Source organism: Rattus norvegicus, chromosome 8 (genome assembly GCF_021556685.1).
Source record: "Rattus norvegicus strain SHRSP/BbbUtx chromosome 8, alternate assembly SHRSP_T2T, whole genome shotgun sequence".
Classification (NCBI taxonomy): Eukaryota; Metazoa; Chordata; class Mammalia; order Rodentia; family Muridae; genus Rattus; species Rattus norvegicus.
Window position 1 is genome coordinate 11,083,082 of NC_141541.1, and position 27,906 is coordinate 11,110,987.

Sequence of the window (27,906 nt, forward strand, 5' to 3'; positions counted from 1 at the left end):
GGCGAGGATGTGGAGAAAGAGGAACACTCCTCCATTGTTGGTGGGATTGCAGACTGGTACAACCATTCTGGAAATCAGTGTGGAGGTTCCTCAGAAAATTGGACATTGAACTGCCTGAGAACCCAGCTATACCTCTCTTGGGCATATACCCAAAAGATGCCCCAACATATAAAAGAGACACATGCTCCACTATGTTCATCGCAGCCTTATTTATAATAGCCAGAACCTGGAAAGAACCCAGATGCCCTTCAACAGAGAAATGGATACAGAAAATGTGGTACATCTACACAATGGAATATTACTCAGCTATCAAAAACAACGACTTTATGAAATTCGTAGGCAAATGGTTGGAACTGGAAAATATCATTCTGAGTGAGCTAACCCAATCACAGAAAGACATACATGGTATGCACTCATTGATAAGTGGCTATTAGCCCAAATGCTTGAATTACCCTAGATGCCTAGAACAAATGAAACTCAAGACGGATGATCAAAATGTGAATGTTTCACGCCTTCTTTAAAAGGGGAACAAGAATACCCTTGGCAGGGAAGAGAGAGGCAAAGATTAAAACAGAGACTGAAGGAACACCCATTCAGAGCCTGCCCCACATGTGGCCCATACATATACAGCCACCCAATTAGACAAGATGGATGAAGCAAAGAAGTGCAGACCGACAGGAACCGGATGTAGATCGCTCCTGAGAGACATAGCCAGAATACAGCAAGTACAGAGGCGAATGCCAGCAGCAAACCACTGAACTGAGAATAGGTCCCCCGTTGAAGGAATCAGAGAAAGAACTGGAAGAGCTTGAAGGGTCTCGAGACCCCATATGTACAACAATGCCAAGCAACCAGAGCTTCCAGGGACTAAGCCACTACCTAAAGACTATACATGGACTGACCCTGGACTCTGACCTCATAGGTAGCAATGAATATCCTAGTAAGAGCACCAGTGGAAGGGGAAGCCCTGGGTCCTGCTAAGACTGAACCCCCAGTGAACTAGACTGTTGGGGGGAGGGCGGCAATGGGAGGAGGGTTGGGAGGGGAATACCCATAAGGAAGGGGAGGGGGGAGGAGCATGTTTGCCCGGAAACCGGGAAAGGGAATAACACTCGAAATGTATATAAGAAATACTCAAGTTAATTTAAAAAAAGAAAAAGAAAAAGAAAGCCACAGATCCTGGTTTGGCCTGAGGAGAGGTAACTCCACAGACTGCTGGGGAACATGCTGGCAGCATGATGACATGAGGACATCTGATTGACTCTACACGTAAAGTTGAAGAAACAAGAATCCCTAAGGACAGATAGCAAGATAGAAAATCTCCTGCAAAGAAGACAAGAAGTTGTGACAGGCGATGGGACTTACCTGGAGAAAGACCCTGGGGCTTTCCTACAGCATCCAAAACTTGGAAGTCTCTGCATCCCAGTGAGACAACTCAATTCTGAACTCATCTCAAAAATTCCCCAAAGTGACCTTCCAGGAGCAAATTTCTCCACATCCAGACACAGCTTCCCCACATTTTTTTGTACCAATGCCACAGACCAAATCTAGCATCTATGACAATTAGCGTCACGTCAACACAACAAAATCTAGAATCACCTAGGAGATGACCTATGGACATGCCTGTGGAAGATTCTAAACTTCAGTGGGAAGACTCATATTATTTTAGTCGTTTTTTATGTGTATGGGTGATTTGTCTGCATGTATGCCTGTGCACCACCTGCAGGCCCAGTATCCCCTGAGGCATCAGATCTCCTATAACTGAAGTTGGTAACGGTTGTGTCCTGTCATGTGGGTGGTGGAAGTGAAGCCACATCTTTCTGAAGGACAGCCAGGGCCCTTCATCACTGAACCATCTTTGCAGCCCAGGAACACCCACCTTACTTCTCTGGGTGGGGATCCTGGATCATATACTCATAAGACACGGAAACATGAACTGATGGCAGGTATTCACTTCTTTGTCTCTGGGTTTAGCCCACAGATGCAGTGTGGCCAGCTGCCTCATACTCCTGCTGTTGTGACTTCCTCCACCTGGATGGGTTGAAACCTGAAACCATGATGATGTCTTTGTCCCGTGGAAAATCACAGCAACAGAAAGGGGACAGAGATGCACGTGCCCCTCTCATTGTCCATCAGGCTTGACTCCCAAGACTGAGAGCATCTGGAGCCCCATGCGGGGCCAGGGAAAGACTGAAGTCTCGATGGCTGCAGAGGAGAAACTTGTCTCCCAGGAGATTTCACACAGTTCTGTTTAAATAGTATGTGTCTTTTTCCTGATTCCTGTTTCTTTTTTTTTTTTTTTCTAGAAAACTGTAATAGTGTTACAGAAAATGCAGAAAGACTCCAGGACTCCCCTGATTTGGCCAAAGTGTAAATAAATCTGTTTTTCTTTAAAAAAAAAAAAGCGTGTGTGTGTGTGTGTGTGTGTGTGTGTGTGTGTGTGTTTCATTAATCCAGTTGAGTCCTAGCTTCCTTTAAGATGGTGGGTTTTTGGATCTAAGATCCCTTTAAGAGCACCGCTGAGCAACTGAGCAGTGCTCCATAGTTAGCAGCGCTGAGCAGTGCTCCCTGTAGCCCTTCCTTTCTTGAGAAGCCATGTCTTTAGAGCTTCAATCCACTAGGAACTTTTTGTTTTTACTTACTTATTTTTGTGTTTTTGAAAGAGTCTAGGATTTTCTGCCTGCGCCGAGGGCTGAAAGCCAGCCGCCAGGAGTGCCTACACACCTGAGAGCAGAGGTAAGACCAACTATTCTGTGCCAAGTGACCTGCCTGGTGGACTCAGGACACACAAAGACAGAAGTCCTCTGGGACAGGGCACTTTCAGTTTCTGTCTGTGCCCGGATATGAACCGAATCGATCCCACAGCTCCCTGCTCCCAAATCCTGTGGGGGAGAGAGGTAAACTCCCAGAAGTGTGGACAATCTTGAGACCGCAGGACAGAACGCCACTTCTGCCCACCTCTGCACACATCCCTGGCCCAAGAGGAAACGTCATAGTGCCTCTGGATACAGGAATATAGGCGCAGTCAGCAGCAGGAACCTGCTGGTTCTGGCCTGTGCCCAGAACTGAACTGAACCGGTCACATAGCTCCCTGCACCCAAATCCTGTGGAGGAGAGAGCTGGACCCTCTCAAGTGCAGACACTCCTGAGAACTCAGAGGAAACTAACTACTCTCTGCCCACATTCCCGACCCAAGAGGAAATTGCCTAGTGCCATCTGTGCCTCCTGGGTATAGGACCTAGGAGCAGTCAGGGGCAGCACCCTTTGGGTTTGTGCATGCACCAAGGGCTGAAAGCAAGTTTCCAGGAGCTCCTACACACCTGAGAGCAGAGGTCTCTGTTCCCAGATCTGGCTGAAAAAACAAACAAACAAACAAACAAACAAAAACAAACCAGGTCTACAGGAGTGCTGACACACAGACCTACAGGAGGGTCAAGCCACTGTCAGAGAGAGCAAGACCAGCTAACACCAGAGACAACCTGAGGGCAAGAGGCAAGCACAGAAACCAACACTACTTGGCATCATCAGAGCCCAGTTCTCCCACCAAAGCAAATACTGGATATTCAAACACACCGGAAAAGCAAGATTTAGATTTAAAATCACATTTTATGATGGTGATAGAGGACACTAAGGTCATAAAAAACTCATTTAAAGAAATACAGAATAACACAAGTAAACAAGTAGAAGCCCTTACAGAGGAAACACAAAAATCCCTTAAAGAATTATAGGAAAACACAACCAAACAGGTGAAGGAATTGAACAAAACCATCCAGGATTTAAAAAATGGAAATAGAAACAATAAAGAAAGCACAAAGGGAGACAAAGAAAACCTAGGAAAGAGATCAGGAATCATAGACGCAAGCATCACCAACAGAATAGAAGAGATAGAAGAGAGAATTTCAGGGGAAGAAGATACTATAGAAAACATTGACACAAACAACAAAGATAATGTAAAACAGAAAAAGCTCCTATCCCAAAACATCCAGGAAATCCGGACACCATGAGAAGATCAAACCTAAGGATAATAGCTATAGAAGAGAGCAAAGATTCCCAATTTAAAGGGCCAGTAAATACCTTCAACAAAATTATAGAAGAAAACCTCCCTAACTTAAAGAAAGAGATACCCATAATCATACAAGAAGCCTACAGAACTCCAAATAGAATAGAGCAGAAAAGAAATGCCTCCTGTCACATAATAGTAAAAACACCAAACACACAAAACAAAGAAAGATTACTAAAAGCAGTAAGGGGGAAAGGTCAAGTAACATATAAAGGCAGACCTATCAGAATCACACCAGACTTTTCGCCAGAAACTATGAAGGCCAGAAGATCCTGGACTGATGTCATACAGACCCTAAGAGAACACAAATGCCAGCCCAGGTTACTGTATCCTGCAAAACTCAATTAACATAGATGGAGAAACCAAGATATTCCATGATGAAACAAAATCTACACAATATCTTTCCACAAACTCAGCCCTACAAAGGACAATAGATGGAAAACTCCAACACAAGGAGGGAAACTACATCCTAGAAAAAGCAAATAAGTAATCTTCTTTCAACAAACCCAAAAGAAGAGAGACACACAAACATAATTTCACCTCTAACAATAAAAAATAACAGGAAACAACAATCAGTATTCCTTAATATCTCTTAACATCAATGGTATCAATTTCCTAATAACAGAACATAGACTAACAGACTGGATACATACAGAAGACCCAGCATTTGGCTGCATACAAGAAACACACCTTAGTGACAAAGACAGACATTACTTCAAAGGCTGGAAAACAATTTTCCAAGAAAATGATCCGAAGAAACAAGCTGGAGTATCAATTCTAATATCCAATAAAATCGACTTTTGTCTGGGCCTACAAGAACATCAACAGAGATCCCGGAGAGGGGAGTGGGATGAATGGGATAAGAGGTAGGAGAAATGGAGACAAGACAGTATTCTGATCAAGTCTCATTTAATCAAGCAAAAAGCACTTGCTTATAAGCAGAAAAAAATCACACACTACAAACTGGTAGGGTAATGATTAACATACGTCATATCAGAAACCAATGGCATAAGTTTTGATTTCCCAGAAACTTCTTACCTACAATAAGTTTCAATATCCTGAAATCTCCAACTAACAATAGAGTGAAACTCATTCTTGTGTAGAAGCAAGCTAGCAGAAAGTCTCCAGTATTCTTGGCTGGTGGTAACCCCCACGTATGCTACTTGGAAACAAGGGCCCATGAAGCAGAAAACATGTAGCTCAGGCAAAGAAAGGCACAAGCAGGCTGGGTGGCCCTGGACAGGTCCCCCTTTTTTATTATTTCAAGCCACAAAAGAGCCCCTCGGGAACTGTGTCTGTCTTAGGTCGGAGCAAGACATTCTTATTTCTCTAGGCCCATCATTGGATAAAGCAACAGCTTATGGTGATCCTCCTGTCTTAGGCCCCAAATGGTCAGAGAATGTTGCTCTCTTACTAGTCACTGACTGTGCAGTTCAGCTCACAGGGGAGGTAGTTGGCAGCAGACCTAGATCATTCATCTCAAGGCGATGATAATGGACCTGTGTAGGCCTAGCCCGAATGGCTTCGATTTGTTGTTTAATAAAAGCATGAGCCTGTTGAAAATCACGGGTCCCAGTGTAACCAAAAGCAAAATACTAATCAGAGGTCCCACAAAGGGCATCAAAAGAGAAAACATAGATGATCTCCACCAACCATCAGCAGCAGAGGAAAATTCCTGTCTCTGTAGTTCAGCGCTGAGCTTGTGTAACTTATTAACTTGGGTTTCCACCAAGCCAGATTCGTTGACATAGAAACAGCATTCTTCTCCCAGGAACAGGCATGTTCTGCCCTTTTCCACCATCAGATCTAAGGCTTGCCCGACCTGAGCAAGGGAATTCATCTGCCTTTGCAGGGAGGCCAGAGACTCTGCTGAGGCCTCTATTGCCAAATGAAACTGTTGAGAAAGTTTTGCAGTGGTGAGAAGGGAATGTCCTAAAGTTCTTCCTGCCAAGCCAGCAGCCACAATGGATGTAGCAAAGGAGATACCAGGGATAAGAAAACAGCCCATTTCATCCTTAAGAATGGCAGGCCAGCCCAACCTAGATATTCAGTTGGGGTGCGAAGGGTTAACAGCGGCCCTAAGGTAACAGGAAGGCACAGCAGCTCCTTATTTACAGGAGTCGAAAGATTTTTGGAAAGAGTACCATTACACCAGAAAAAATACCCCTCAGGGGCAAAAAGATCTGTATTTGGGACAATAGTCAAATTACACAAGGTAGTGCTAGCATTAGAATAGCAAAAGCTAAATTGTTCCCTGATCAGGAACCAAAAACAGTGATAGATCAGAGGTGGGAGAGAATCCTTTATCAATATTACTAGAGCCATTAAATGAGGTGGAATATGGGACTACTGTTAAAGGAGGATGTCCTAGTGTGGCACAAAGGAGGCATGCAGAAACATTGCCAAGACCTGTAATGTTGGCAATCACGAGGCCTTCTCTGAGAAGACAGAGCCAGGAAAAAGGATGTTGTGAAGACAGGTGAGTTGTGCATTTAACTCTTTTTCTTGTTCTTTGATTTCTGCATGAATGGTGGTTTGTACTTGGACAAGAGAACACCAAATACAGACATAGCTGCTAGGCCAGGTTGTATCTCTAGTCATACACATGACTCACTTGACCAGTGTAGTCCAGCAAGAATCCCATGGATCCCAAACAAACCACATATAGCCTGTGGATGTGCGGTAAAAATTATGGCCCTGATAAGGACCTTGGATAATAATCTCATTATTTCTTAAGGTCCTAACATCATGGATTCTGCATGAATGATAGGAACATCCCACGTTCTCTTCAATCCGTCTGTCTATACTGTAGGAACATTGCTGATCATACAAAAAAGCACAAGACAGGAGCAACTTTTCCAGGCAGTGTCTTAAAATCTGTAAAATGTAACATTTTAGCAGATTGGCATCCCACAGGTGGGCCATCAGCCGTAGCCAAGAGATGACCATAACTCTGAGTTTTAGCATGGTTGGTATAATTTTCTGTCAGGAAAAAACGCCAGGCAAATGGGGAAGTTGCATCCCTTTTACCTGGTGCTGAAGCCTCACAAGTGATTTTTCATTGTCTCAAAAGGACATCCAAAGGAATATCTACAGCAAGTTGAATTCAGTCATTTTGCTGAAAAGAAAAAAAAGTATGTATTCTCAGGGAAGAGGTTATTCCCTGGATTTATTATTATTATCAATTTGTTTTACCAATCGCTCTGGCAGCCATCTGGCTGCATCATTTTTTTTTGAGAAAAAATGTAGACTGATCGTCTCCCCCAGAAAAGCACTGAGTCGGGTCCATGCCATGCATCATCTAAAGGATCTTTCCATTTGACCACGGCGAACTGTTTTTGTGAATTAGGGTGCCAAAAATGATCTGCAGCTGACTTTTAATAAGCATCCGATTTTTAAAAATTTAAAATAAGAAGGGCATGGTTTACTATATTTCTGGAGTTACCCTTCGTAGGATACCATTCTCCCTTTTTTATTTTTTCAATAGTATTTTTTAAAGACAAATGTGCTCTTTCTACCATGCCTTGTCCTTGAGGGTTATAAGGAATCCCTGTAAGATGTGCGATGTGTAATTGTGTACAAAATTTTTGAAAAGCCTTTGAGATATAACCTGGACCGTTATCAGTTTTAATTTATTTGGGAATCCCCAAGACAGAAAAGCAATGTAGTAGGTGGGCAATGACATGTTTGGTGGTTTCATCAGTTTATAGGGTAGAAACAACGAAGCCACTATAGGTATCTATACAAACATGAATATATTGTAAATTACCAAATTCTGAGTAGTGTGTGACATCCATTTGCCAGATCATATTTGGTACTAAGCCTTTGGGATTGACTCCTAAGTGTGGAGTTTAGAGGCAAATCACACAGGAAGGACATTGTTTGACTACCTGTCTGGCTTGTTCTCTGGTAATATAAAACATCGATCTTAATGTGTGAGCATTTAAATGATGTAAAGAATGAGCAGTCTGTGCCCGTTGAAGTCTTTCAGGTAGGCCAGGGGAAGCAGTGGCTATTAACTTAGTGGCCCCATCTGCCACTTCATTGCCTTGGGTCAAAGGTCCTGGCAGACCAGAATGGGCCCTAAAGTGTCCCAAGAAAAAGTTCTTGGTCCGTTTTTGGATAAGTTTTTGACAACATAAAACAAAGTGGCTGTTTCTGAGACGTACCTAATCTGTCCCGCAGTTTCTAACAAAGGTATGGAATGGGCCAAATAAGCATTATCAGTATAAACATCCAAGGATTCATCAGGAAAGGCGGAAGAACTGCAATAATGGATTGTAATTCAACTAATTGGGCAGAGGAATTTTGAGTCTGGAATTTAACTATTTTACCTTTAAAAGTATAGCTGTAATTCCAGTATGATCCATCAGTAAATACTAATCAAGCATCATCTAAAGGTTCTTTACTAATAATTCGGGGAAATATAACAGCATGTAATTTATAAAATTAAATTAGCCTATCAGGTGGGTAATGATTATCTAAATCTCTTGTAAATGAGGCACAGACAATAGGCCATGTACCTGTGTTTTGTAAAAGCCAGTTGACCTGAGGTTGGGTGTAAGGCTAAATAATTTTTGCTGGCTCAATTCCAAAATATTTTTTAGCATTTTCTCTTCCTAAAATAATTAAATCTGCTATAGCATCATAATAAGGTAATAAAACCTTTTTCGGGGAAGAAAGTAAATGAATCCACATAATAGGGTTACTCTGCCAAAAAAAAGGTCAGTTGGTGTCATGGTAGTATTAAATATGATGAGCACCAAAGGTTGATTATAATTTATATGAGTAACAAGTTGTTTGGTGATGTTATCCCTGACCTTTTGTAGTGCCAAAAGTGCTGACTAAGAAATTTTTCTTGGGGATTTAGGGTTAGGATCTCCTTTTAATACATCAAACAAGGGTTTTAACTCTCTGGTGGTAAGTTTTAAATAAGGTTGAAGTCAATTAATATCACCCAACCATTTTTGTAAATCATTAAGAGTATATAATTGATCCCTGCGAATGGTAGCCTTTTGACTAATTATCTTTGGCCCATTATTTGGAATTCCAAATAAGTATAGGGTTCTTGAAACTGAACCTTTTCTGGAGCTATGTGAAGTCCTGAAGCTGCTAGCGCTTGTTTCAGCTGTGTAAGGCATTGTAACATTGTAACACCTGTCCACCTTCTTGCCCTGCTATTAATATATCATCCATGTAATGAACAATATACATGCTTTTCCAAGAACCTCTGATTGTTTGTATGGCCTTAGCAACATATTTTTGGCATAGGGTGGAACTATTTGCCATTCCTTGAGGCAAGACTCTCCATTGATAGTGCCTCATAGGTTCTTTAAATTTTATAGATGGTAGACTAAAGGCAAACCTTTTCTGGTCATCAGGATATAAAGGAATTGTAAAAAAGCAATCTTTTAAATCAATATTACCTTAAAATAACCTAGAGGTATAGCCACAGGAGAAGGCAACCAGGTTGGAGGGCACCCATGAGTACCATGGTAGCATTTACAGTTCTTAAATCCTGTAACAGCCTCTATTTACAAGATTTTTTTCTTAATAACAGAAATAGGAATATTCTAAAAAAGAGCTACTCTCTTGAATATGTCCTGCTTCCAATTGTTCCTGCACTAACAATTGTGCCACTTCTAGTTTTTCAGAGGTTAAAGACCATTGATCTACCCATATGGGCTCATCAGACTTCCAGATAATTGGATCAGCATACCTTGGGGTGCAGGCACGTCAATGGTTAAAATTAAAAATTTTCCCAATCCTCCTTTATCCTTTTGACCTGTGGCTGAGATAGGTTATAGCACACCATTTTCTTGCTTTCCCAATCCTTTTCCGGGGCCACATCCCTGGTCTAATATCTGTGCAGCAATCACCTCATTAAGGCTGCACATTACAACTTTCATCTGGGAAAGCAAATCCCTCCCCCGTAAATTCACAGGCAAATGAGAAGTTACAAAAGGCTTAATAAGGCCTGAATTATTTTACTTATCTCTCCCAGTAAGGTATTTTGAACCTTGTCTTGGGTTGCTACTCTGATCAATCCCTCTCAAATTAGTTAATGTCTCCACAGTAGGACAACTGGAAGGCCAATCTTCTTGTTTAATAATAGTCACATCAGCTCCTGTGTCAATTAATCCTGTAAATAACTTTCCATCTAGCCAAAGTTTGAGGGACAGTTTCTGAGCAGTAATCTCCTGTACCCAATAAGTATTTGATGATCCAAAACCCCTATCTCCTCTTTTGGGATGTTGTATTTTATTGTCAGTTTTAATTAGGGGAAGCAATACTAATTGAGCTATCCTCTCACGCTGAGGAATGGTTATAATATTGTCTGCTGCTTTGGCCATAACTTTTATTTCCCCTGTATAATCATTGTCTATCAGTCCAGGATAAATCTGTAGCCTTTTCATGGTCACACTGTTTCTTCCTATAATCAGTCCAAATGTTTGAGATGGCAGTGGACCATAGATTCCAGTATTGAGAGCCTGAGTCCCCATCTCTGGGGTTAATACTGTGTGGGAGGTAGGACAGAGGTCCAGTTCTACACTTCCTGGTGTTGCTCTACTAAGTTTTGAAATGGATTGTTGGAGTTGGCTGGAACAAAGCTGACTGCCCCACAAACTCCATTTCCCTGATGATATATTGGGTTCCCTTCAGTGTCTCTCTTTGATCTGCAGAAATTTGCCCAATGTTTTCCTCGTTTGCATTTTGGGCAGAGGCCAGGAGCAGGGAGATCAGATTGTTTTCTAATTGGTTCTCTGCAGCAATCTTTAGTATAATGTCCTGCCTTAGCACATTTAAAACACCCCCGTTTATTTTTTTTCTCTATTGGTGATGAATTCTTTAACAGTCTGTCCACTAAAGACTGCTGCCATAGCAAGACCCTGCTGATACGAGGGTCCAATGTCTGAACAGAGGTGGATGTAACCTGTCAAATCAGTCTTCTTTCATAGGGTCTGATAGCCGCCTGACAAGCTGGATTGGCACTTTCATAGGCTAATTGTTTTACATAATCAACACCTGCCTCTGCACTTCCAAAAATGTGACCTGCAGTAGTCATGAGCCTGTGTACGAAATCTGCAAAAGGCTCATCCAGTCCCTGTTTCACCCCAGTAAGCGACGCTCCTGCATCCCCTTTAACAGGTAGTTTTCTCCAGGCCCTAGTGGCTGCTGCTTTAATTTGAGCGAATAGCCCAGGATCATATTGTATCTGAGCATCGTTAGTATCATAATTGCCTGATCCAGTCAGCATGTCAAAAGTCCACCCATTACCTACCTGGGCATTCCTTTCAACAGTCTCTCTACAATCTTCAAAAAATTCTGACTTCCAGAGAAGATAATCACCTCCGGGCAGAACAGTACAGACTAGTGTATTGCAGTCCCCAGGAGTGAGCCAGTTTTCAGCCACTGATTCTAAAAAGGCCAGAGTATAAGGAGTGGTAGCACCATATTGGGCAACAGCAGTTTTTAATTCTTTGATAATTTTAAATCTTTTTTTTTTAAGATTTATTTATTTTATTCATAGATGGTTGTGAGCCACCATGTGGTTGCTGGGAATTGAACTCAGGACCTCTGGAAGAGCAGTCGGTGCTCTTAACCTCTGAGCCATCTCTCCAGCCCTTTTATAATTTTAAAGTCATTTAAAATTTAAATTTAAATTTAAAGTGATATCTCCAAGGCTGTCCCTGTGCATCTTTTGGTACGAATTATCCAGACAGTTGTGGCGGGAGAGTTGTTTTTGCTTTTTAGTTTGTATCTGTCACAGACTCATCCCCTGTTTTTAATTTTTATAGTTTGTTAATCAAATATCGATAAAGTTCCTCTAACTTTATTTGTTCCTCAAGATAAGTGATTTTTTATTTCAACTCTTGCTTGAGGTCAACGACCGCCATTACAGTAGGCGCAGAGGCCCGATTATAAGGAGGTGGCAGAGAAAACGGCGGAAGCCAATTGGGCTTGTGGTATTTGGCTTCCTCATCTTCTAAGGAATCCGAATTCACTTTTGCTGATTTTGGGTCATTTTCATTGTCGAGGTCAGATAGATCTTTAAGAGGAGGACATTTTTTAGGTCTCACATCTGGCTTGAGTCTAATATCAGATTTTTCTCTTTTATTATCTTTTTTGTGAACCTTTTTTCTGTCCTCAGGCACCCCGTGTCCCCCTTGTGCACCCTCATCCTCACTTTCTAGGGAAATTAGGTCAATTTGCTCTTCTCCCTGTGTTTTGACCTTATCGGTCTTTGAGGAATCTTTTAGATTCTCCTCAGTTTGTGATATCGCGGCTATTACTGTTGGGCAAGTCTCCTTTTTATCTATTAATTCTTTAATTAGAGTACAATAAGAAAAAGCAGTCACAAGAGCCTTTTCAGGCCCAAAGGTGTATTAAAAGTCTTTAAGAGTATCTCTTATTCTATTCTATCTTTTAATATCGATAGTTCCCTCTTGAGGAAACCAAGGGCAAAGATCCTTAACAAAATCAAAACATTAAATAAATCATTGGGTTTTACCTTTACTCCCTGCATCTTTAATGCCTTTAACTGTCTCACATAGACCTCATGTTGGTTTAATGCTTGTCCCATAATCAGACTCTATCACTCACCTTCGTTTTGGCCACAGCAGGCTCCCACGGCGTTCGAAGAAATTTCTATATATAATGCCGGCCACATGAGTCTTCTTCCTCACGGAGACCCCTGTATCCAGGCCCCACACTTTGGGCACCAACTGTCCCAGCCCACGGGAATATCAATGGAGACCCTGGAGAGCTGAGTGGGATGGATGGGACAAGAGGCGGGAGAAATGGAGACAACACTATTCTGATCAATTCTCATTTAATCAAGCAAAAAGCACTTGCTTAGAAGCAAAAAAAAAAAAAATCACACAATACAAACTGGTAGTCAGGGTAACAATAAACATACGTCACATCAGAAACCATTGGCATAAGTTTTGATTTCCCAGAAACTTACCTACAATAAGTTTCAATATCCTAAAATCTCTAACTAACAATAGAGTAAAACTCATTCTTGTGTAGAAGCAAGCTAGCAGAAAGTCTCCAGTATTCTTGGCTGGTGGTAACCCCCACATGTGCTACTTGGAAACAAGGGCGCATGAAGCAGAAAATACCTAGCTCAGGCAAAGAAAGGCACAAGCAGGCCGGGTGGCCCCGGACAGACTTTCAACCAAAAGTCATCAAAAAAGATAAGGACACTTCATACTCATCAAAGGAAAAATCCACGAAGATGAACTCTCAATCCTAAATATCTATGCTCCAAATACAAGGGCACATACATTCATAAAAGAAACCTTACTAAAGCTCAAAGCACACATTGCACCTCACACAATAATAGTAGGAGATTTCAACACCCCACTCTCATCAATGGACAGATCATGGAAACAGAAATTAAACAGAGACATATAGAAACTAGCAGAAGTTATGAACCAATTGGATGTAACAGATATTTATAGAGCATTCTATCCTAAAACAAAAGGATATACCTTATTTTCAGCACCTCATGGAAACTTCTCCAAAACTGAGCAAATAATCGGTCACAAAACAGGCCTCAACAGATACAGGAAGATAGAAATAATGCCATGCATGCTATCAGATCATCACAGACTAAGGCTGGTCTTCAATAACAAAAATAACGACAGAAAGCCCACATATACATGAAAGTTGAACAATGCTCTACTCACTGATAACCTGGTCAAGGAAGAAATAAAGAAAGAAATTAAAGACTTCTTAGAATTTAATGAAAATGAAGGCCCAACATACCCAAACTTATGGGACACAAGGAAAGCTGTGCTAAGAGGAAAATTCATAGCTCTTAGTGCCTCCAAAAAGAAATAGGAGAGAGCATGCATCAGCAGCTTGACAGCTCACCTAAAAGCTCTAGGAATCAAATACACCCAAGAAGAATAGAAGGCAGGAAATAAAATCAAACTCAGGACTGAAATCAACCAAGTAGAAACAAAATGACTATACAAAGAATCAACAAAACCAGGAGCTAGTTCTTTGAGAAAATCAATAAGATAGATAAACCCTTAGTCAGACTAACCAGAGGTCACAGTCAGTGTATCCAAAAAATAAAATCAGAAATGAAAAGGGAGACCTAACAACAGAATCTGAGGAAATTTTAAAAAAAAATCATCAGATCCTACTACAAAAGACTATATTCAACAAAACAGGAAAATCTGGAGGAAATGGACAATTTTCTAGACAAATACCAGATACCAAAGTGAAATCAGGAACAGATAAACTATCCAAACAAACCCAAAACTCTTAAAGAAATAGAAGCAGTTATTAAAAGTCTCCCAACCAAAAAGAGCCCAGGTCCAGATGGGTTTAGTGCAGAATTCTATCAGACCTTCATAGAAGACCTCATACCAATACTACCCAAACTATTCCACAAAATTGAAACAGATGGAGCACTACTGAATTCCTTCTATGAAGCCACAATTACTCTTATACCTAAACCACACAAAGACCCAACAAAGAAAGAGAACTTCAGACCAATTTCCCTTATGAATATCAATGCAAAAATACTCAGTAAAATTCTCGCAAACCGAGTCCAAGAACACATCAAAACAATCATTCATCATGATCAAGTAGGCTTCATCCCAGGCACGCAGGGATGGTTTAATATAGGGAAAACCATCAACGTGATCCATTATATAAACAAACTCAAAGAACCACATGATCATTCCATTAGATGCTGAGAAAGCATTTGACAAAATTCAACACCCCTTCATGATAAAAGTCCTGGAAAGAATAGGAATTCAAGGCCCATCCCTAAACATAGTAAAAGCCATATACAGCAAACCAGTTGCTAACATTAAACTAAATGGAGAGAAACTTGAAGCAATCCCACTAAAATCAGGGACTAGACAAGGCTGCCCACTCTCTCCCTCCTTATTCAATATAGTTCTTGAAGTCCTAGCCAGAGCAATCAGACAACAAAAGGAGGTCAAGGGGATACAGATCGGAAAAGAAGAAGTCAAAATATCACTATTTGAAGATGATATGATAGTATACTTAAGTGACCCCAAAAGTCCCACCAGAGAACTACTAAGCCTGATAAACAACTTCAATAAAGTGGCTGGATATAAAATTAAATAAGTAACCTTCCTCTACTTAAAGGATAAACAGACTGAGAAGAAATTAGGGAAATGAGATCCTTCACAATAGTCCCAAATAATTTAAAACACCTACGTGTGACTTTAACCAAGCAAGTGAAAGATCTGTATGACAAGAACTTCAAGCCTCTGAAGAAGGAAATTGAAGAAGAGCTCAGAAGATGGAAAGACCTCCCATGCTCATGGATTGGCAGGATTAATATAGTAAAAATGGCCATTTTATCAAAAGCAATCTACAGATTCAATGCAATCCCCATCAAAATTCCAACTCAATTCTTTATAGAGTTAGAAAGAGCAATTTGCAAATTCATCTGGAATAACAAAAAAATCCAGGTTAGCAAAAACTATCCTCAACTATAATATAAAATACCTACATGACAGACACTACCTCTCAAACTGTGAACCAAAGTACAGCTTCCTGCACGTTGCTTTCATTGAATACTTTGTCATGGTGATAAGACAAGCAATACAGAAAGTTTTGCTAAGAAAACATGAAGTCCTTGTAACATTTATAGAATCATCATGAAGCAGCCTCTGATGCTCCTGTGTGGAAAGCAACTCAAATCCAGTCCTTCATGAATATTTTATTGTTTACTCTTATTTAAATTTTTTATTTATGATTGTGGGTGGGTGTGCATATGCAGGACAGAGGACAATCTTGGAGACTTGGTTCTTTTCTTCCACTTTTTTTTTTTTAAAGATTTATTTATTGTATATGAGTACACTGTAGCTGTCTTCAGACACACCAGAAGAGGGCATCAGATCTCATTACAGATGGTTGTGAGCCACCATGTAGTTGCTGGGATTTGATCTCAGGACCTCAGGAAGAGCAGTCGGTGCTCTTAACCACTGAGCCATCTCTCCAGCCCCCTCCTTCCACATTTTTAATGAGGAATGTTGTTAATCATAATCTTGCATACTTGTACAAAAATTCATTAGAATTTGGAATTTCAGAAAAACAAAGATTCACTACTGTGTCGAATATATAATTTGAAAATAAAATAGCCTCTTTATTTTTAAATAAAACAAATTTATACCCAATAGCATGCTTATTGAAAGCAATGAAATATTTCATTTATTAAACATGTATCAAGAAACAAAGTATATGGATTCATTTTTGAGAATCTCCCATAAAAATATCCTGTTTCTGCATTTACTAATGATTAAAATACTAGACTTTAACGGTTATAAAATAAATTATAATGTAGGTAATGGAGACAAATTTACTAGGTTATTGTCTTAGTTAGGGTCTCATTGGAGCAAAGAGCCATGACCACAGCAAGTTTTATAAAGGAAAACATTTAATTGTGGCTGGCTTACAGTTTTAGAGGTTCAGTCCATCATGGTGGGAAGCATTGCAGCGAGCAGGCAGACGTTGGAGGAACCAAGAGTTCTCCATCTTGATCTGCAGGTAGCAGAAGGAAACTGTGAACCACACTAAGCATAGTTTGAACATACGTAACTTCACAGCCTGCCTGTATAGTGACACACTTCCTCCAACAAGGCTATATAGTCCAACAAAGCATGTGTCTTAATAATGCTACTTCCCTATGGCCAAGCATTCAAACAGGAGTCTATGAGGGCCATAACTCTTCAAATCACCAGTTTCCTTTCTACCTTCTTTAGACTAGAAACCAAGTCACTGTTTACATAGTATATGTGTGCTTGTATTCATGTGGAAGTCTATGTGCATGTGTGTGGAGGCCAGAAGTGAATGTTGGGTAGTTTCCCCTATCTAGTAGAGACTAGTTATTTTGAGGTAGTGTTCCGATGAACTAGAAACATTCCAACTGGCTAGCCAGCAAGGTGCAGGAACCACCTGTCTCTACTCCTGACACTAGGATTACAGGCATCTGACACATTTTTACATCAACGCTGGGGGTTTTGGATTTGGGTCCTCATGCTTGCACAGTAAACCCTTCACTGATTAAGCCACCTCTGTAAACCCAACCCACTTTAACCCCCTTCATTGGGATCCATTAGCATCTATCTTGCCACTAGATTATAAACACCATAAAGTTATGGACCATCATAAACTAAACATTCAATAAGTACTTTGTAAGCCATTTTCATAAGCAAAAGACTCACAGCATCTGTATTTAGCTGGGAGGAGGAGGATTAGGGCATAAAGAACTGCCCAGATGGTTGAAGATAAAATGTAAAGGGAGTCTGGAGAGATCCCTGGAAGCTGCACACAAGGAAAGATCAGTAGACACCCTGCACAAAACAAATGTCAACCTCTCAGTGGATGCCATGCAGCAAGCCAAGTGTCAACCTCTGTTTAAAAGAATGGTATTTATTTGAGAAGAGCATTGCAATGGGAATGTGTGTGTCATTGCACACTGGTACTACTTATAGAAGTTACAGCAAGAAGTTTCATTTTGGTAATTTTTGTTCGTTTGACTAGTTTGTGGAGTTAGGGTCTGATATAGTTCAGGCTGGCCTCAAACTTGCTAAAAAGCTGAAGATGCCCATGAATTCCCACTCCTCCCTCAGCATCCCAAATAACGGAGTTACAGGACCGTGCCTCCATTCCTGGCTAGTTTGGTTGAGACAGGGTATCACTATAGATCAGCTCAGCTTGGAACTTACTATATATCTCAGATTGACCTTTGACTTGCAGCAATCCTCCTGCCTCTGTCTCCTAAGTACTGGAATTATAGGTGTGTGCTGCTACACCAGCTAGGGGATTTTTTTTAAAGATATAAGGTTAGATTACATCAGTTCTTTTTAAACATTTCTCCTCCACCTGGGAAGTCAAAGGTAATGCAGCCACTGACTTGGTGTCTGCTAACGGTCCCTTGGTTTCACAGGCTGTTTTCTTACTGTTTCTTAACAGCAGGAGTGAACTCTTTCCTCAGACCTCTTTAATGAAGCGCTACTTTCACCTTTGAGAGCTCTGTTCTGGCTTAGCCACTTCTCCAACACCCCATCTCTTTAAATCACCACACCAAGCACTGGGTTTCAACCTCTGTAGTCGGCAAACATTCATTCTGTATGCAGAATGTTCCTTCCTATTCCAATTGGCTAGATTCTTCAGAAATAGAGCCACCAAATCCTAACATAAAGCTGTTTTTTTTTTTTTTTAATACTTTTTTTTTTCCGGAGCTGAGGACCGAACCCAGGGCCTTTGTGCTTGCTAGGCTAGCGCTCTACCACTGAGCTAAATCCCCAACCCCATAAAGCTGTTTTTTAAAGCCCATTTTAGATGCTGGTATTTTCAGGTTGGCTGATTGCAGCCTCATAAGTCTTGTAAATGCAGAGCAGGTGGCCTAATAAATCCAGGATTACCATATATCTATAACAGAGAAACTTTACTAGCAGTCAAAAAGTGTTTCTCATAACAAAGTTTTTGGCTTATCTTTGAAGTGCCCTGGATCAGGTGTGAGAGAGCTGCAAAACCCTGGGTCTGTTAAGTTTAGAGTTCTGAGTGGAATCAAAATGCAGTCTTTGGGAGCAGGCTTTATGGCTTACGAGGGATTTTGTCAAAAAATCTAGTTTACAGCAGGCTGTTTTTTGAGAAGGATCAGCGAACTCTAGAAGAGAGGGACCTAGGATATAGGTGCTAAGTTTCCAACTGGTCTGCAAACCGCACTGCCCCCTCTACAAGGTTTTCCATAGTTGTAGAAAAAAAAGTAGGCACAGTGGAGTAGGAAGATCAAAGATCGCGATGGTTACTTTGAAACTTGTTTGAGTCTGATCCTCCTACACTCCTCTGAGAGGCTGCCTCTGCAATCATTCAACTGTGACTCCCTCTCTTACTCTGCGCCGCACGCGCGCCAATCCCCACCCGAAAACTTCTATATAAAGCCTGTCTTCAGGACATCCTGATAGACGACTATCCCTCAAATGGCAGACATAGAACCACAGCGGTCTCTGCACTCAGTCCACACCACGCCATGCCCAAAGCCACGCCCTCATCCTCCCCTCCGAGAGCCCCGCCTCTTATCTGCTCCGTCGGACTGTTCTGAGAGCCCCGCCCCTCCCTCCCGATGCTCCTCCCCTTGCCCCGCCTCCATAAGCCACGCCCTCTCTCAGAACTCCTCTTCTCAGAGCCACTCCCCCTCTTGGTTCCACAGCTTTTCCCTGCCTCGTCTCTTGTGGGCCACGCCCCTCCTTACTTTGCGGACCACGCCCTGGCTCCGCCCCAGACCTCCTGGCCCTATCCCTATTTGGTCACTGGGGGGGACCGGCGGCGGCGGCTGCTGGGGAGCGGTACGGCGCGGAGGGCAGCTCTGGGCGCCGGGCTGTTGCTGCGGGCGCTCAGGGGCCCTGGAAACAATGGCGCTGTGCGCGCGGGCCGCGCTGCTTCTGGGCGCGCTGCAGGTGCTGGCGCTGCCCGGGGCCGTGGCGCAGGAGACCTATGCTCAGGGTAAGTCCGCAGGCGGAGAGGAAGCGCGCTGCGGCGGCCTGCCTCTCCACGTCCGGCGTCCGCGTGGAAAGTTCCACGCCTCTGCGGTAGACTCCGCGGGCGAAGGGGGAACTGAAGTTGGGGCGGGTGTCTCACTTGCCGGCGGGCCACCTGAGGAATGAGATTCCGGCCCTCCCCTGCTTGGGGGCGGCAGACCAGCGTGATGCGCAGAACGTGTTCACTTTCCCCGGGATGGCCCTTCCGCCGAAGACCCATGTTGGTCCTCAGCCTTTCCCTGGAGTTCTGTGGCCGGTAGCAAGATCTGTAGATTGAAATACGTCCGCTGACCGCCGCAGAAACAGGTCTGAGTTTTTACCCACACAGCTTCCTGCCGAAGGTACTCCCAGACCTTGGATCGGGGCCAGTTCGGCTAGGTGGGAACCTTGGGTGTATGCACCTTGTTCCCCTGCGCAGGTGATGCTTGTGCTCGGACCGTGGCCACTACCGCAGCGAGTCACCAGCGCAGCAGCCTTGAGGTCTCTGTGGTCCGGAGCCCACGACGTCATCATTAAGGTCATAACAAGATGATGTTAACAGCCTTACATGTTGGAGGTTTTGTTTCCCTTTGAGACCTTGACCTTTTGGACACTTTGAGAAGAACTCTGAGTTTGTGAAAATTCTATTGTCCCCTGTCACCTACTAGAATCCAGTCGCTAGAGAAATAGTAAACTAGGATAAGAAACTTTAAATGACTAAAGGCTTTGTGATTTTCAGTTCAGCCCTTCTGGGTTTTTTGTTTGTTTGTTTGTTTGTTTGTTTCTTTCTTTCTTTCTTTCTTTCTTTCTTTCTTTCTTTCTTTCTCAGTCTCTTCTGTGGATAACCAGTCAGTTTACTTTAGCAGATGACTTGGGCCCAACAGATGCTTTTGCTGGAATAATCCGGTGAATTAAACAACCCTATTTCTGTTTGTTGTGCTGAATTTCATTGTTTTGTTGAATCAGGCTCTCTTGTAACCCAGCAGCCCAACCATGCTTTGAACTCCCTATGTGGCTGAAGACAGCCTTGGTCTTCTGATATTCCTAACTCTACTTAAGGGATTATAGTGCCCCTTCATCTCGATTGGTTATGTTTTATGTTTGCTCTTTTGACTTGTACCTGTGACAAACTGGAATTGCAGACCTACTTCTGAGATCAGTTAAGGAAAGAATGGACAGTATAATTACGCTGAGACTCTGTCTTAGAGCAAATAGTAGACTTTATGGGAGGAGGCCGTCACCCTCCCCAGCTACTTGCCTTGTTTGTACAAATACATCTGATTTTTCCTCTCACTAGTTACTGGCTGAAGTGGAGTGCCCTTTTCTATCTTTTGCCCTCCGAACATGTTTTTTTGTTGTGACTGTTGCTGTTGGACTTTCTCACTATGTAGTGTTTATGAGTGTCTCACTAGAGAGGTTAGTGCTATTTAGAAAACCTGAAATGCTCTGACGCCCTGATTTCATAAACTAATAGAATCAATTAATTCAGTTCTGTAGAGATACCTTCAAACTGAGCTAAAAGGTGTTGTTACGGAGTGTCAGGACGAGGCCTCTGGCTAATCGAGCATTTCTTAAGGCCATCCTGAGCTACATAAAGGAGACAGTATCTCTAAAAATGTCAACAGCAAACCAAAAACCAAATAACTGTTGTAATCTTTGTGTGTGGCATGTAATTGGTACAGTTAGCATTACAATACATGGTGGTTTTTAAGTGTTCTGAAACATAACTAAAACCCCAGGTACATTTCCTGCCATTGTTCCCCACAACCACCACGATGCTAAATTGAGGTTTGTAAATCACCCTTGGAAACCTCACCAACCATATCCATTTTACAGCTGAGAAATCCGAGACTCCACGCAGTAAGCTAACTTAGAGTAAAACAAGAAATACACGTTTGGCTTCAGAGCAGAATCCAGTCTCAACCATTTCACATCACTGCCTGCCCGTATCAGCTGGTACCAGCTTTACTGCTTTCACCCCACAACACCGTCCAGGGTATTGTAGAAGAGAGAGAAGGGTGCCATGAACTTCTGGCTTTGTAAATTACTCTTCTGCTTGGCATGGTGGCAAACACCATTAATCCCAGAGACAATGCATGTTGGTCTCTGAGGGTCAGGCCAGTTTGGTCTACATAGTGAGTACCAGGACAGTCAGGGCTATATAGAGAATCTCTGTCTCAAAACACCAAAATAATACAATAAATAATGATTCCAGGCACATATCTTTAGTTCTAGCATTTGGGAGGCAGGCTGGGAGGCTGTTAGTATATTTTTTAATGGCAAGTGACAAATTCACTTTCAACAACCTTAGGGGAATGAAATAACTTTTATTAACTTGTAACTAAATGCGTGCAAGTGTCTGTTCAAACATTCAAATATTTTGCCGAGAAATCCTATCTTGGGAGTGACAGTAACTAAGGTCTGTGTGGCAGTCCAGACACAGGTCGACCATGCTATGGAGATGTACTGAGTATCATAGCAGTGGGACCCATTGCTTGCTAATAGGTTGCACCTTGACACCAGAAGAGGGAGGAATCAGGATGACATGGCTGAGGAAGGAGCAGCTGATGATGTAACACCAGGAAGATATGAGAGGAGGAGCATAGATCTGTACTGGCTTTGCAGTTAATCGACCCAGTCCACATCCAGGCTCGCTAAAGAGCTGAGTAGCTTTTTGTGGACCTCAGTTGGTGTTGCTGTAAAACAATGCTCCCGTCATAAAGTTACCAGGAGGCTAAGATGAAGGAAACCTCTGTCCATTAGCACCTAGTATTATTGGCCACAACTCGATACCTGCCAGATAGTTCCTTCTCATGCTGGACAATCATGTGAACCAGAGGGAAATACATGGCAAACAGATTTCACAGTTGCTAAAGATTTCAGTTATTATTGCTGACTTTTCTTTGCATTTTAGTTTCTTCTGTTTGTTTTGAGTGAGGGAGGTTGTTGGGAGTGAGTTATGTCAGAAACATAAATAACATCTTTGTGCCTCCTTACCCAGGGAGTGACTCAAAGTAGGGTCAGTCCTTGTGACAAGGAACAATAATAGTATTAATTGAGCTCCCTTCCCTTGTGGGTTGGAGTCTTTATAGATTCCAAAGTAAGCCACTGAAATGTTGCTTACCTGGTGCACAGTATTCTCTTAATTCCCCTGACCTACTGAAATATTAAGATACTAGCTTAAGGGGTTGGGGATTTAGCTCAGTGGTAGAGCGCTTGCCTAGGAAGCGCAAGGCCCTGGGTTCAGTCCCCAGCTCCGAAAAAAAGAACCAAAAAAAAAAAAAAAAAAAAAAGATACTAGCTTAAAAATTAGATTTTCACTGAAAAATGAGAATTCTACAAATGTCGTCTCTCCACTGAGTGACACTAGGAGTGGTGGTGGTTTTAAGACCATGAGGCACACATGAACCAGGAGAGCCTTTCCAGAGTGGTCCATACAACCCAGAACGAGCTGATCACTTCTGCAGGCACCTTGACAAAGCTGTTGTCACCAAAAGGTAGCATGTGCAAGTTGCTACGGAAGCTTTCTGTGTTCTGTGTGAAAGGTCTAACAATGCCGCCTCAAACTGACAGCTCCAGGATGTTTCATAGCAACAGTAGTACAAGCAGAACTTCCTGTGGTATTACCTCCCCTCCCCCATACCCATACCACTGTCATCCGTAGGCCACGCCCATCTGTGGCTGCAAGTTCCCTCCCCCCCCCCCCCCCCCCCCCCCCCCCCGCATACCAGCTCCAGGCTCAGAGACTCACTGTATCTGGGGCTAGGGATGTATGTATGCATGCGGGATTCACATAAACTAAGTAGGCCTCTCAGTTTCTTCAAGCTCACAGTTCCTTTTTCAAAGCCCTGGTCCCTCCCACTGCAGCCCTGGAAGCAGGGACAGCCTGTCTGTAAGCATGTCCAATGGATGGCTCATCAACCTGGCAACTATGCCATGTGGGCCTGAACTCCTCCTCGGGTCCCCCATTGTACTGTCTTTCCAGTGGTGTGGCAACTCTTCATATCTTTCACACAAAGATGGTCAGACAGTTGGCTTCAAAATGTAGACCCCTTGGAGCCCTAAACCAATAAAGGTTTAGGGCTTTAAATAAAGGTCAGAGGGCTCCTGCTATGTACCAAGTTAAATCTTCAGTATACTTTAATAACGAATGTCTTTATCTTTGTAGGCTCTCCAAGTGGAAACCACTCTGTGCCTCTGCTGACTGCCAATGTTAATGTGACAGGTAAATTTGAAGGATTCGAGGTTTCCTTCTATCTACCGATAGCCATGCTACCCGGGGAAGTGTATTCAAGCTGACACAACCTCAGCCTCAGCTGGGATTCCCTCCTCCCAGATGACTAAAGCTTGTGTCAAATTGACAGAAAACAGTAAGCAGTACAAGCCATGTCTCAACCAAAACAAAACATACTGCTTTTTTAATACTGCAGGAAAAGTATTTTATATTCTGCATATGGCTTATGAATGTGTGACTGCAGGCCCTCTAGTGAGCAGAGTCCCTCAGCACTGTCCTGGCTTCCTCCGAATGCAGCTCTTTCCCATCACACTCCAACCTGCCAGCTTCAGTGAACAGTGGCCCTCGGCTCACTCAGTGTGGGACAAATGAGCCCCTTCTTGGGGCTGTGTACTCACAAGCTTGCAGGTTAAAGTTAATCATACTGCAAAGCAGGGCATCTTCTCAATGGCCTTGTCCTCCATGCCGACTTACTTAGAAACTGGAAGAGATTACATACATTCTGGTCTTACTCAGTACTTACCTGCATGTCTGTGATACACCATCACAATATGAGTGCACAGGACACAAAGTGAGCTACATCTTGACTCCCTCAAGTATTTTGTGTTTAATATTCTCACAGCAGAACATAGGCGAGATAAAATTACTGACTCACCCCTAAGTTTGCAGTGCCTGCCATTATGAGGATTCACATTATTGTTAATTTCTTCATTTAACCACGCCATATAACACAGCTTAGGCCTGCCTCAAGTTCTCTGCATGATGCAGGCTGGTCTTGAACCTGCAGTCCTCCTGGCTCAGGCTGGTGACTCTGAGCACCTACCCCGTCATGGAGCTGACATATTTTAGAGGGAAGGAAGGTCTGTGCGTTTGTGCGTGTGTGTGTGTGTGTCTGTGTGTCTGTGTGTGTGCATGTGAGCGTGTGAGCGTGTGTGTGCGAGTGCGTGTGTGTGTGTATGTGCGTGTGTGCGTGTGTGTGTCTGTGTGTGTGCGTGTATGTGTGTGTGTGCGTGTATGTGTGTGTGCGAGTGCGTGTGTGTGTGTATGTGCGTGTGTGCGTGTGTGTGTCTGTGTGTGTGCTCGAGTGCGTGTGTGTGTCTGTGTGTGCATGTGCACGTGTGTGCGTGCGTGTGTGTGTGTGTGCGTGTGTGTGTATGTGTGTGTGCGTGTGTGTGTATGTGTGTGTGCGTGTATGTGTGTGTGCGTGTATGTGTGTGTGTGCGTGTATGTGTGTGTGTGTGTGTGTGTGTGTGTGTGTATTACTGTAGGAGATGGCTCATCAGCTAGGAGCTTCTGTTCTCATCAGTGGAGAACCTGAGCTCAGTTCCCAGCCCCCACATCAGAGGGCTCACATACAGGCACACGTGCACATAATTATAACTAAAATGATCTCATTAAAAACCTAAAACAGTAGAGCTTTAAAAGGTGCGGGGGAGTTACAAAGATGGGCTTGATTGAGCATTTCCCTAACTTCCATGAAGAGCCAGTCCACACTAAACCTGTTCAGTTCTTCATGCTGTTATTCACGCATGTGCGTGTGTTCGTTCGCTGGCGCCTGAAGATTGCTGGTAATGTGTGATGTCCATAGATTCCTCCTCACAGATTGTGGAGTGGAGTAATCACACTCTGTTATACCCACTTAGTGAGCAGATGTATTTTTAGATAACCCACTTGGCTTGGTGCTATTTCAGGCACAAGGCATTTACTAAATAAAACAGATCTGTGTTTGCAGTCATGAATGTTCCATCAAGAGATGGGATGGGAGTATAAGGAAGTGAGGATTACAGATGACTTTGGATGGTGATAAGAGGTGAACAGGTTAAAATACATACATACAGACATACATACAAACATACATACAGACATACAGACATACATAGGTCATGGGCATAAGACATAGGTTGTGCAGTAGAGGCCTACAGCACTGCTTCGGGTGCTCCTGTGTGGGTTGACCTGTATAAAGTGGGATAGTTTAAGCTGACTTGAAGACTGGAGAGAGCCAGCCCTACCCATGCCAGAGGAAGGAATGTTCCAGGAAGGAGAAATCACTGGTATGGGCACCGTGTTGCTGGTGCTCTTGAGACTGGAGTGAACCCCTTCTCCCAAGATCAGCAGTGACCACCTGCACAGGAGCCAGGGAAACCAAATGATGACATAGTAGCTGTCAAAAACATAGGTGGCCAGAAGCAGGGGTCCTGGCCACTCTGTTAATTCTTCAGACAAGTGAGTACTCTTTTTTTTCGTAATGTCTTTGAGTGAGTCTCGCCCACTGTACTCTTCATCTTCAACAGCTAGAGTGATGTCACCAGCCTGGCTTTGTTTCCGTATCTGTAATACACTAAAGTTGTGATCAGGAGCCCCATGTGCTTATGACTCAGCCAGGGTTGGTTGCTGTATGGTACTGTGGAATGCACAGCAACACTTTCGGCTTTTGTAACTGGGATTCTTTTCGTTGCTGTTGCTGGTTTATCTGTGACTTTTCCCCCTTTTTGGTTATAAAGGTAATTCAGGGTTCGTGTGGAAAATTTGTGATGTATAGTAAATAGTTAACATCATTGCTTGAGGGTTTTATTTTTTTGTTTTGTTTTTTTTATTTTGTGTGCGTGTGCACATGTGTGGTGGTCAGATGACACCTCCTAGAGTGAGTTCTCTCTGTCCACCCTGTGGGTCCTGGGGATGGAACTCAGGCTGTCAGGATTAGTAGCAAGTATCTTTACCAGCCAAACCATCTTGTCAGTCCAGTAACAATGTTTCATTCTTGAATATTGCTAAAAGAATAAATGTGTGAGTTAGGACATGGCTTAGACATTCCACAGTGGGCGAAAACATGTTATACACAGTAAATGTGTACACAATTTTAAAAGTACTCGATTTTGGTTAGTTTTGGGTTTCTTTGGGGTATTTTGTTTTTGTTTTTATGTGTGTTTTTGGGTTTTTCTTGTTGTTTTTCCCAGCTGAAATTCATGAGCACAGTGTTTGAAACATGGGGACTAGAAAACTTTATGACTCTGTACTTATAATATACTTCTCCCGTGTGTGGTCCATTGTCCTCCTCCTTCCTTCCTCCCTCCCTCCTCCTTTCCCTCCCTTCCTTTCTATATTTTTTTTTAAACAAGAGAAGCAAAATAGCTATCAGAGAAGAACAATAGTACAGTTCGCAGTGGGCTGCGTAGTCAGGATGAACAGTAGGCCACATGAGCGAGAGAACGATCACTGTGTGAGGCTTCTTTTCCGGAGTTTAAGAGCCGGAGACTGCTCACCAGGGGAATAAATTTTTTTTGTACAATATAGTCTGATCACAGATTCCCCTTCTAACTCTTACCAGATAATGTATTTTATGATTTTTGCTTTGAATGGAGTTCCCTTTCTACTTTGCCAAGAAAGGGAGAGAGGTGAGGAAGGAAAGGGAAAAAGAGAGAATAAAAGGAAAAAAAGAAAGCGAATAAGGTGTGTTTCTGCTCAGAGACTGGCCTGAGGGCTCTGAGAACTAGTTCGGCTGCTTGCTGTCTCCACCAGCTTTTTGTGTCTACCCACAGTGTGTAGTTCATGTTGTTGGTTCACTATGGGTGATATGGACTCTCTCTGAGTCTTTCCTCTTAGCTGGACAGCACAGGGTAGGTGGGGTGCTGTATAAAGTCCCTGGCACCCAACACCGAAAAAGTTACAACCCAAGTGGTTCTGTTCCTCTTCCTCCTTCTCCAGACTCTCCCTGCTCCCCTGCCTCAAGGCCTTTCCCCAGACTGTTCTTGGTACTTAAGGTCCTGTCCTCTCCTGTCTCTGCCTGCTGGTCACCTGTCAGTCACACTGAGCGCTGAACACTGAATGCGCAACTCCACTCCTCGGTGAGCAGTCCTTGATCTCACGTGTGTGTGTGCGTGTGCGTGTGTGTGTGTGTGTGCGTGTGCACGTGTGCGTGTGTGTGTGCGTGCGTGCGTGTGCATGTGTGTGTGCGTGTGTTTGTGTGTACGTGCATGTGTGTGCGCGTGCGTGCGTGTGTGTTTGTGTGTGCGTGTGTGTGCGGGTGCGTGCATGTGCGTGCGTGTGTGTGCGTGTGTGTGTGCGTGTGTTTGTGTGTGCGTGCATGTGTGTGC

General features: G+C 43.0%; 1 protein-coding gene and 1 long non-coding RNA gene across 9 annotated transcripts in view; one reads left to right on the forward strand and one right to left on the reverse strand.

The window, feature by feature from the left end:
- Window positions 1-20,094, reverse strand: part of LOC102556477 (uncharacterized) — a 67,478-nt gene extending 47,384 nt beyond the window's left edge. For 2 of the 7 annotated variants that reach the window (XR_015627046.1, XR_015627048.1), the window contains exons 1-4: window positions 20,004-20,089; window positions 16,516-16,600; window positions 12,665-12,827; window positions 11,343-11,479 (exon numbers count right to left, since the gene is read on the reverse strand). This is a non-coding gene — a long non-coding RNA (uncharacterized LOC102556477). Of the gene's footprint in view, window positions 1-6,843; window positions 7,179-11,342; window positions 11,480-12,664; window positions 12,828-16,515; window positions 16,601-17,283; window positions 19,115-20,003 lie in introns of those variants that run through there. The other 5 variants (XR_015627045.1, XR_015627049.1, XR_015627050.1 and 2 more) reach the window with 5 other exon arrangements.
- Window positions 19,366-27,906, forward strand: part of Tmem123 (transmembrane protein 123) — a 29,942-nt gene continuing 21,401 nt past the window's right edge. Inside the window, 2 exon segments of one of the 2 annotated variants that reach the window (NM_001014205.2) lie at window positions 19,366-19,567; window positions 23,750-23,806. In NM_001014205.2, the coding sequence (NP_001014227.1) occupies window positions 19,477-19,567; window positions 23,750-23,806 (148 nt within the window). In that variant the 5' untranslated portion in view covers window positions 19,366-19,476. 2 annotated transcript variants of the gene reach the window in all.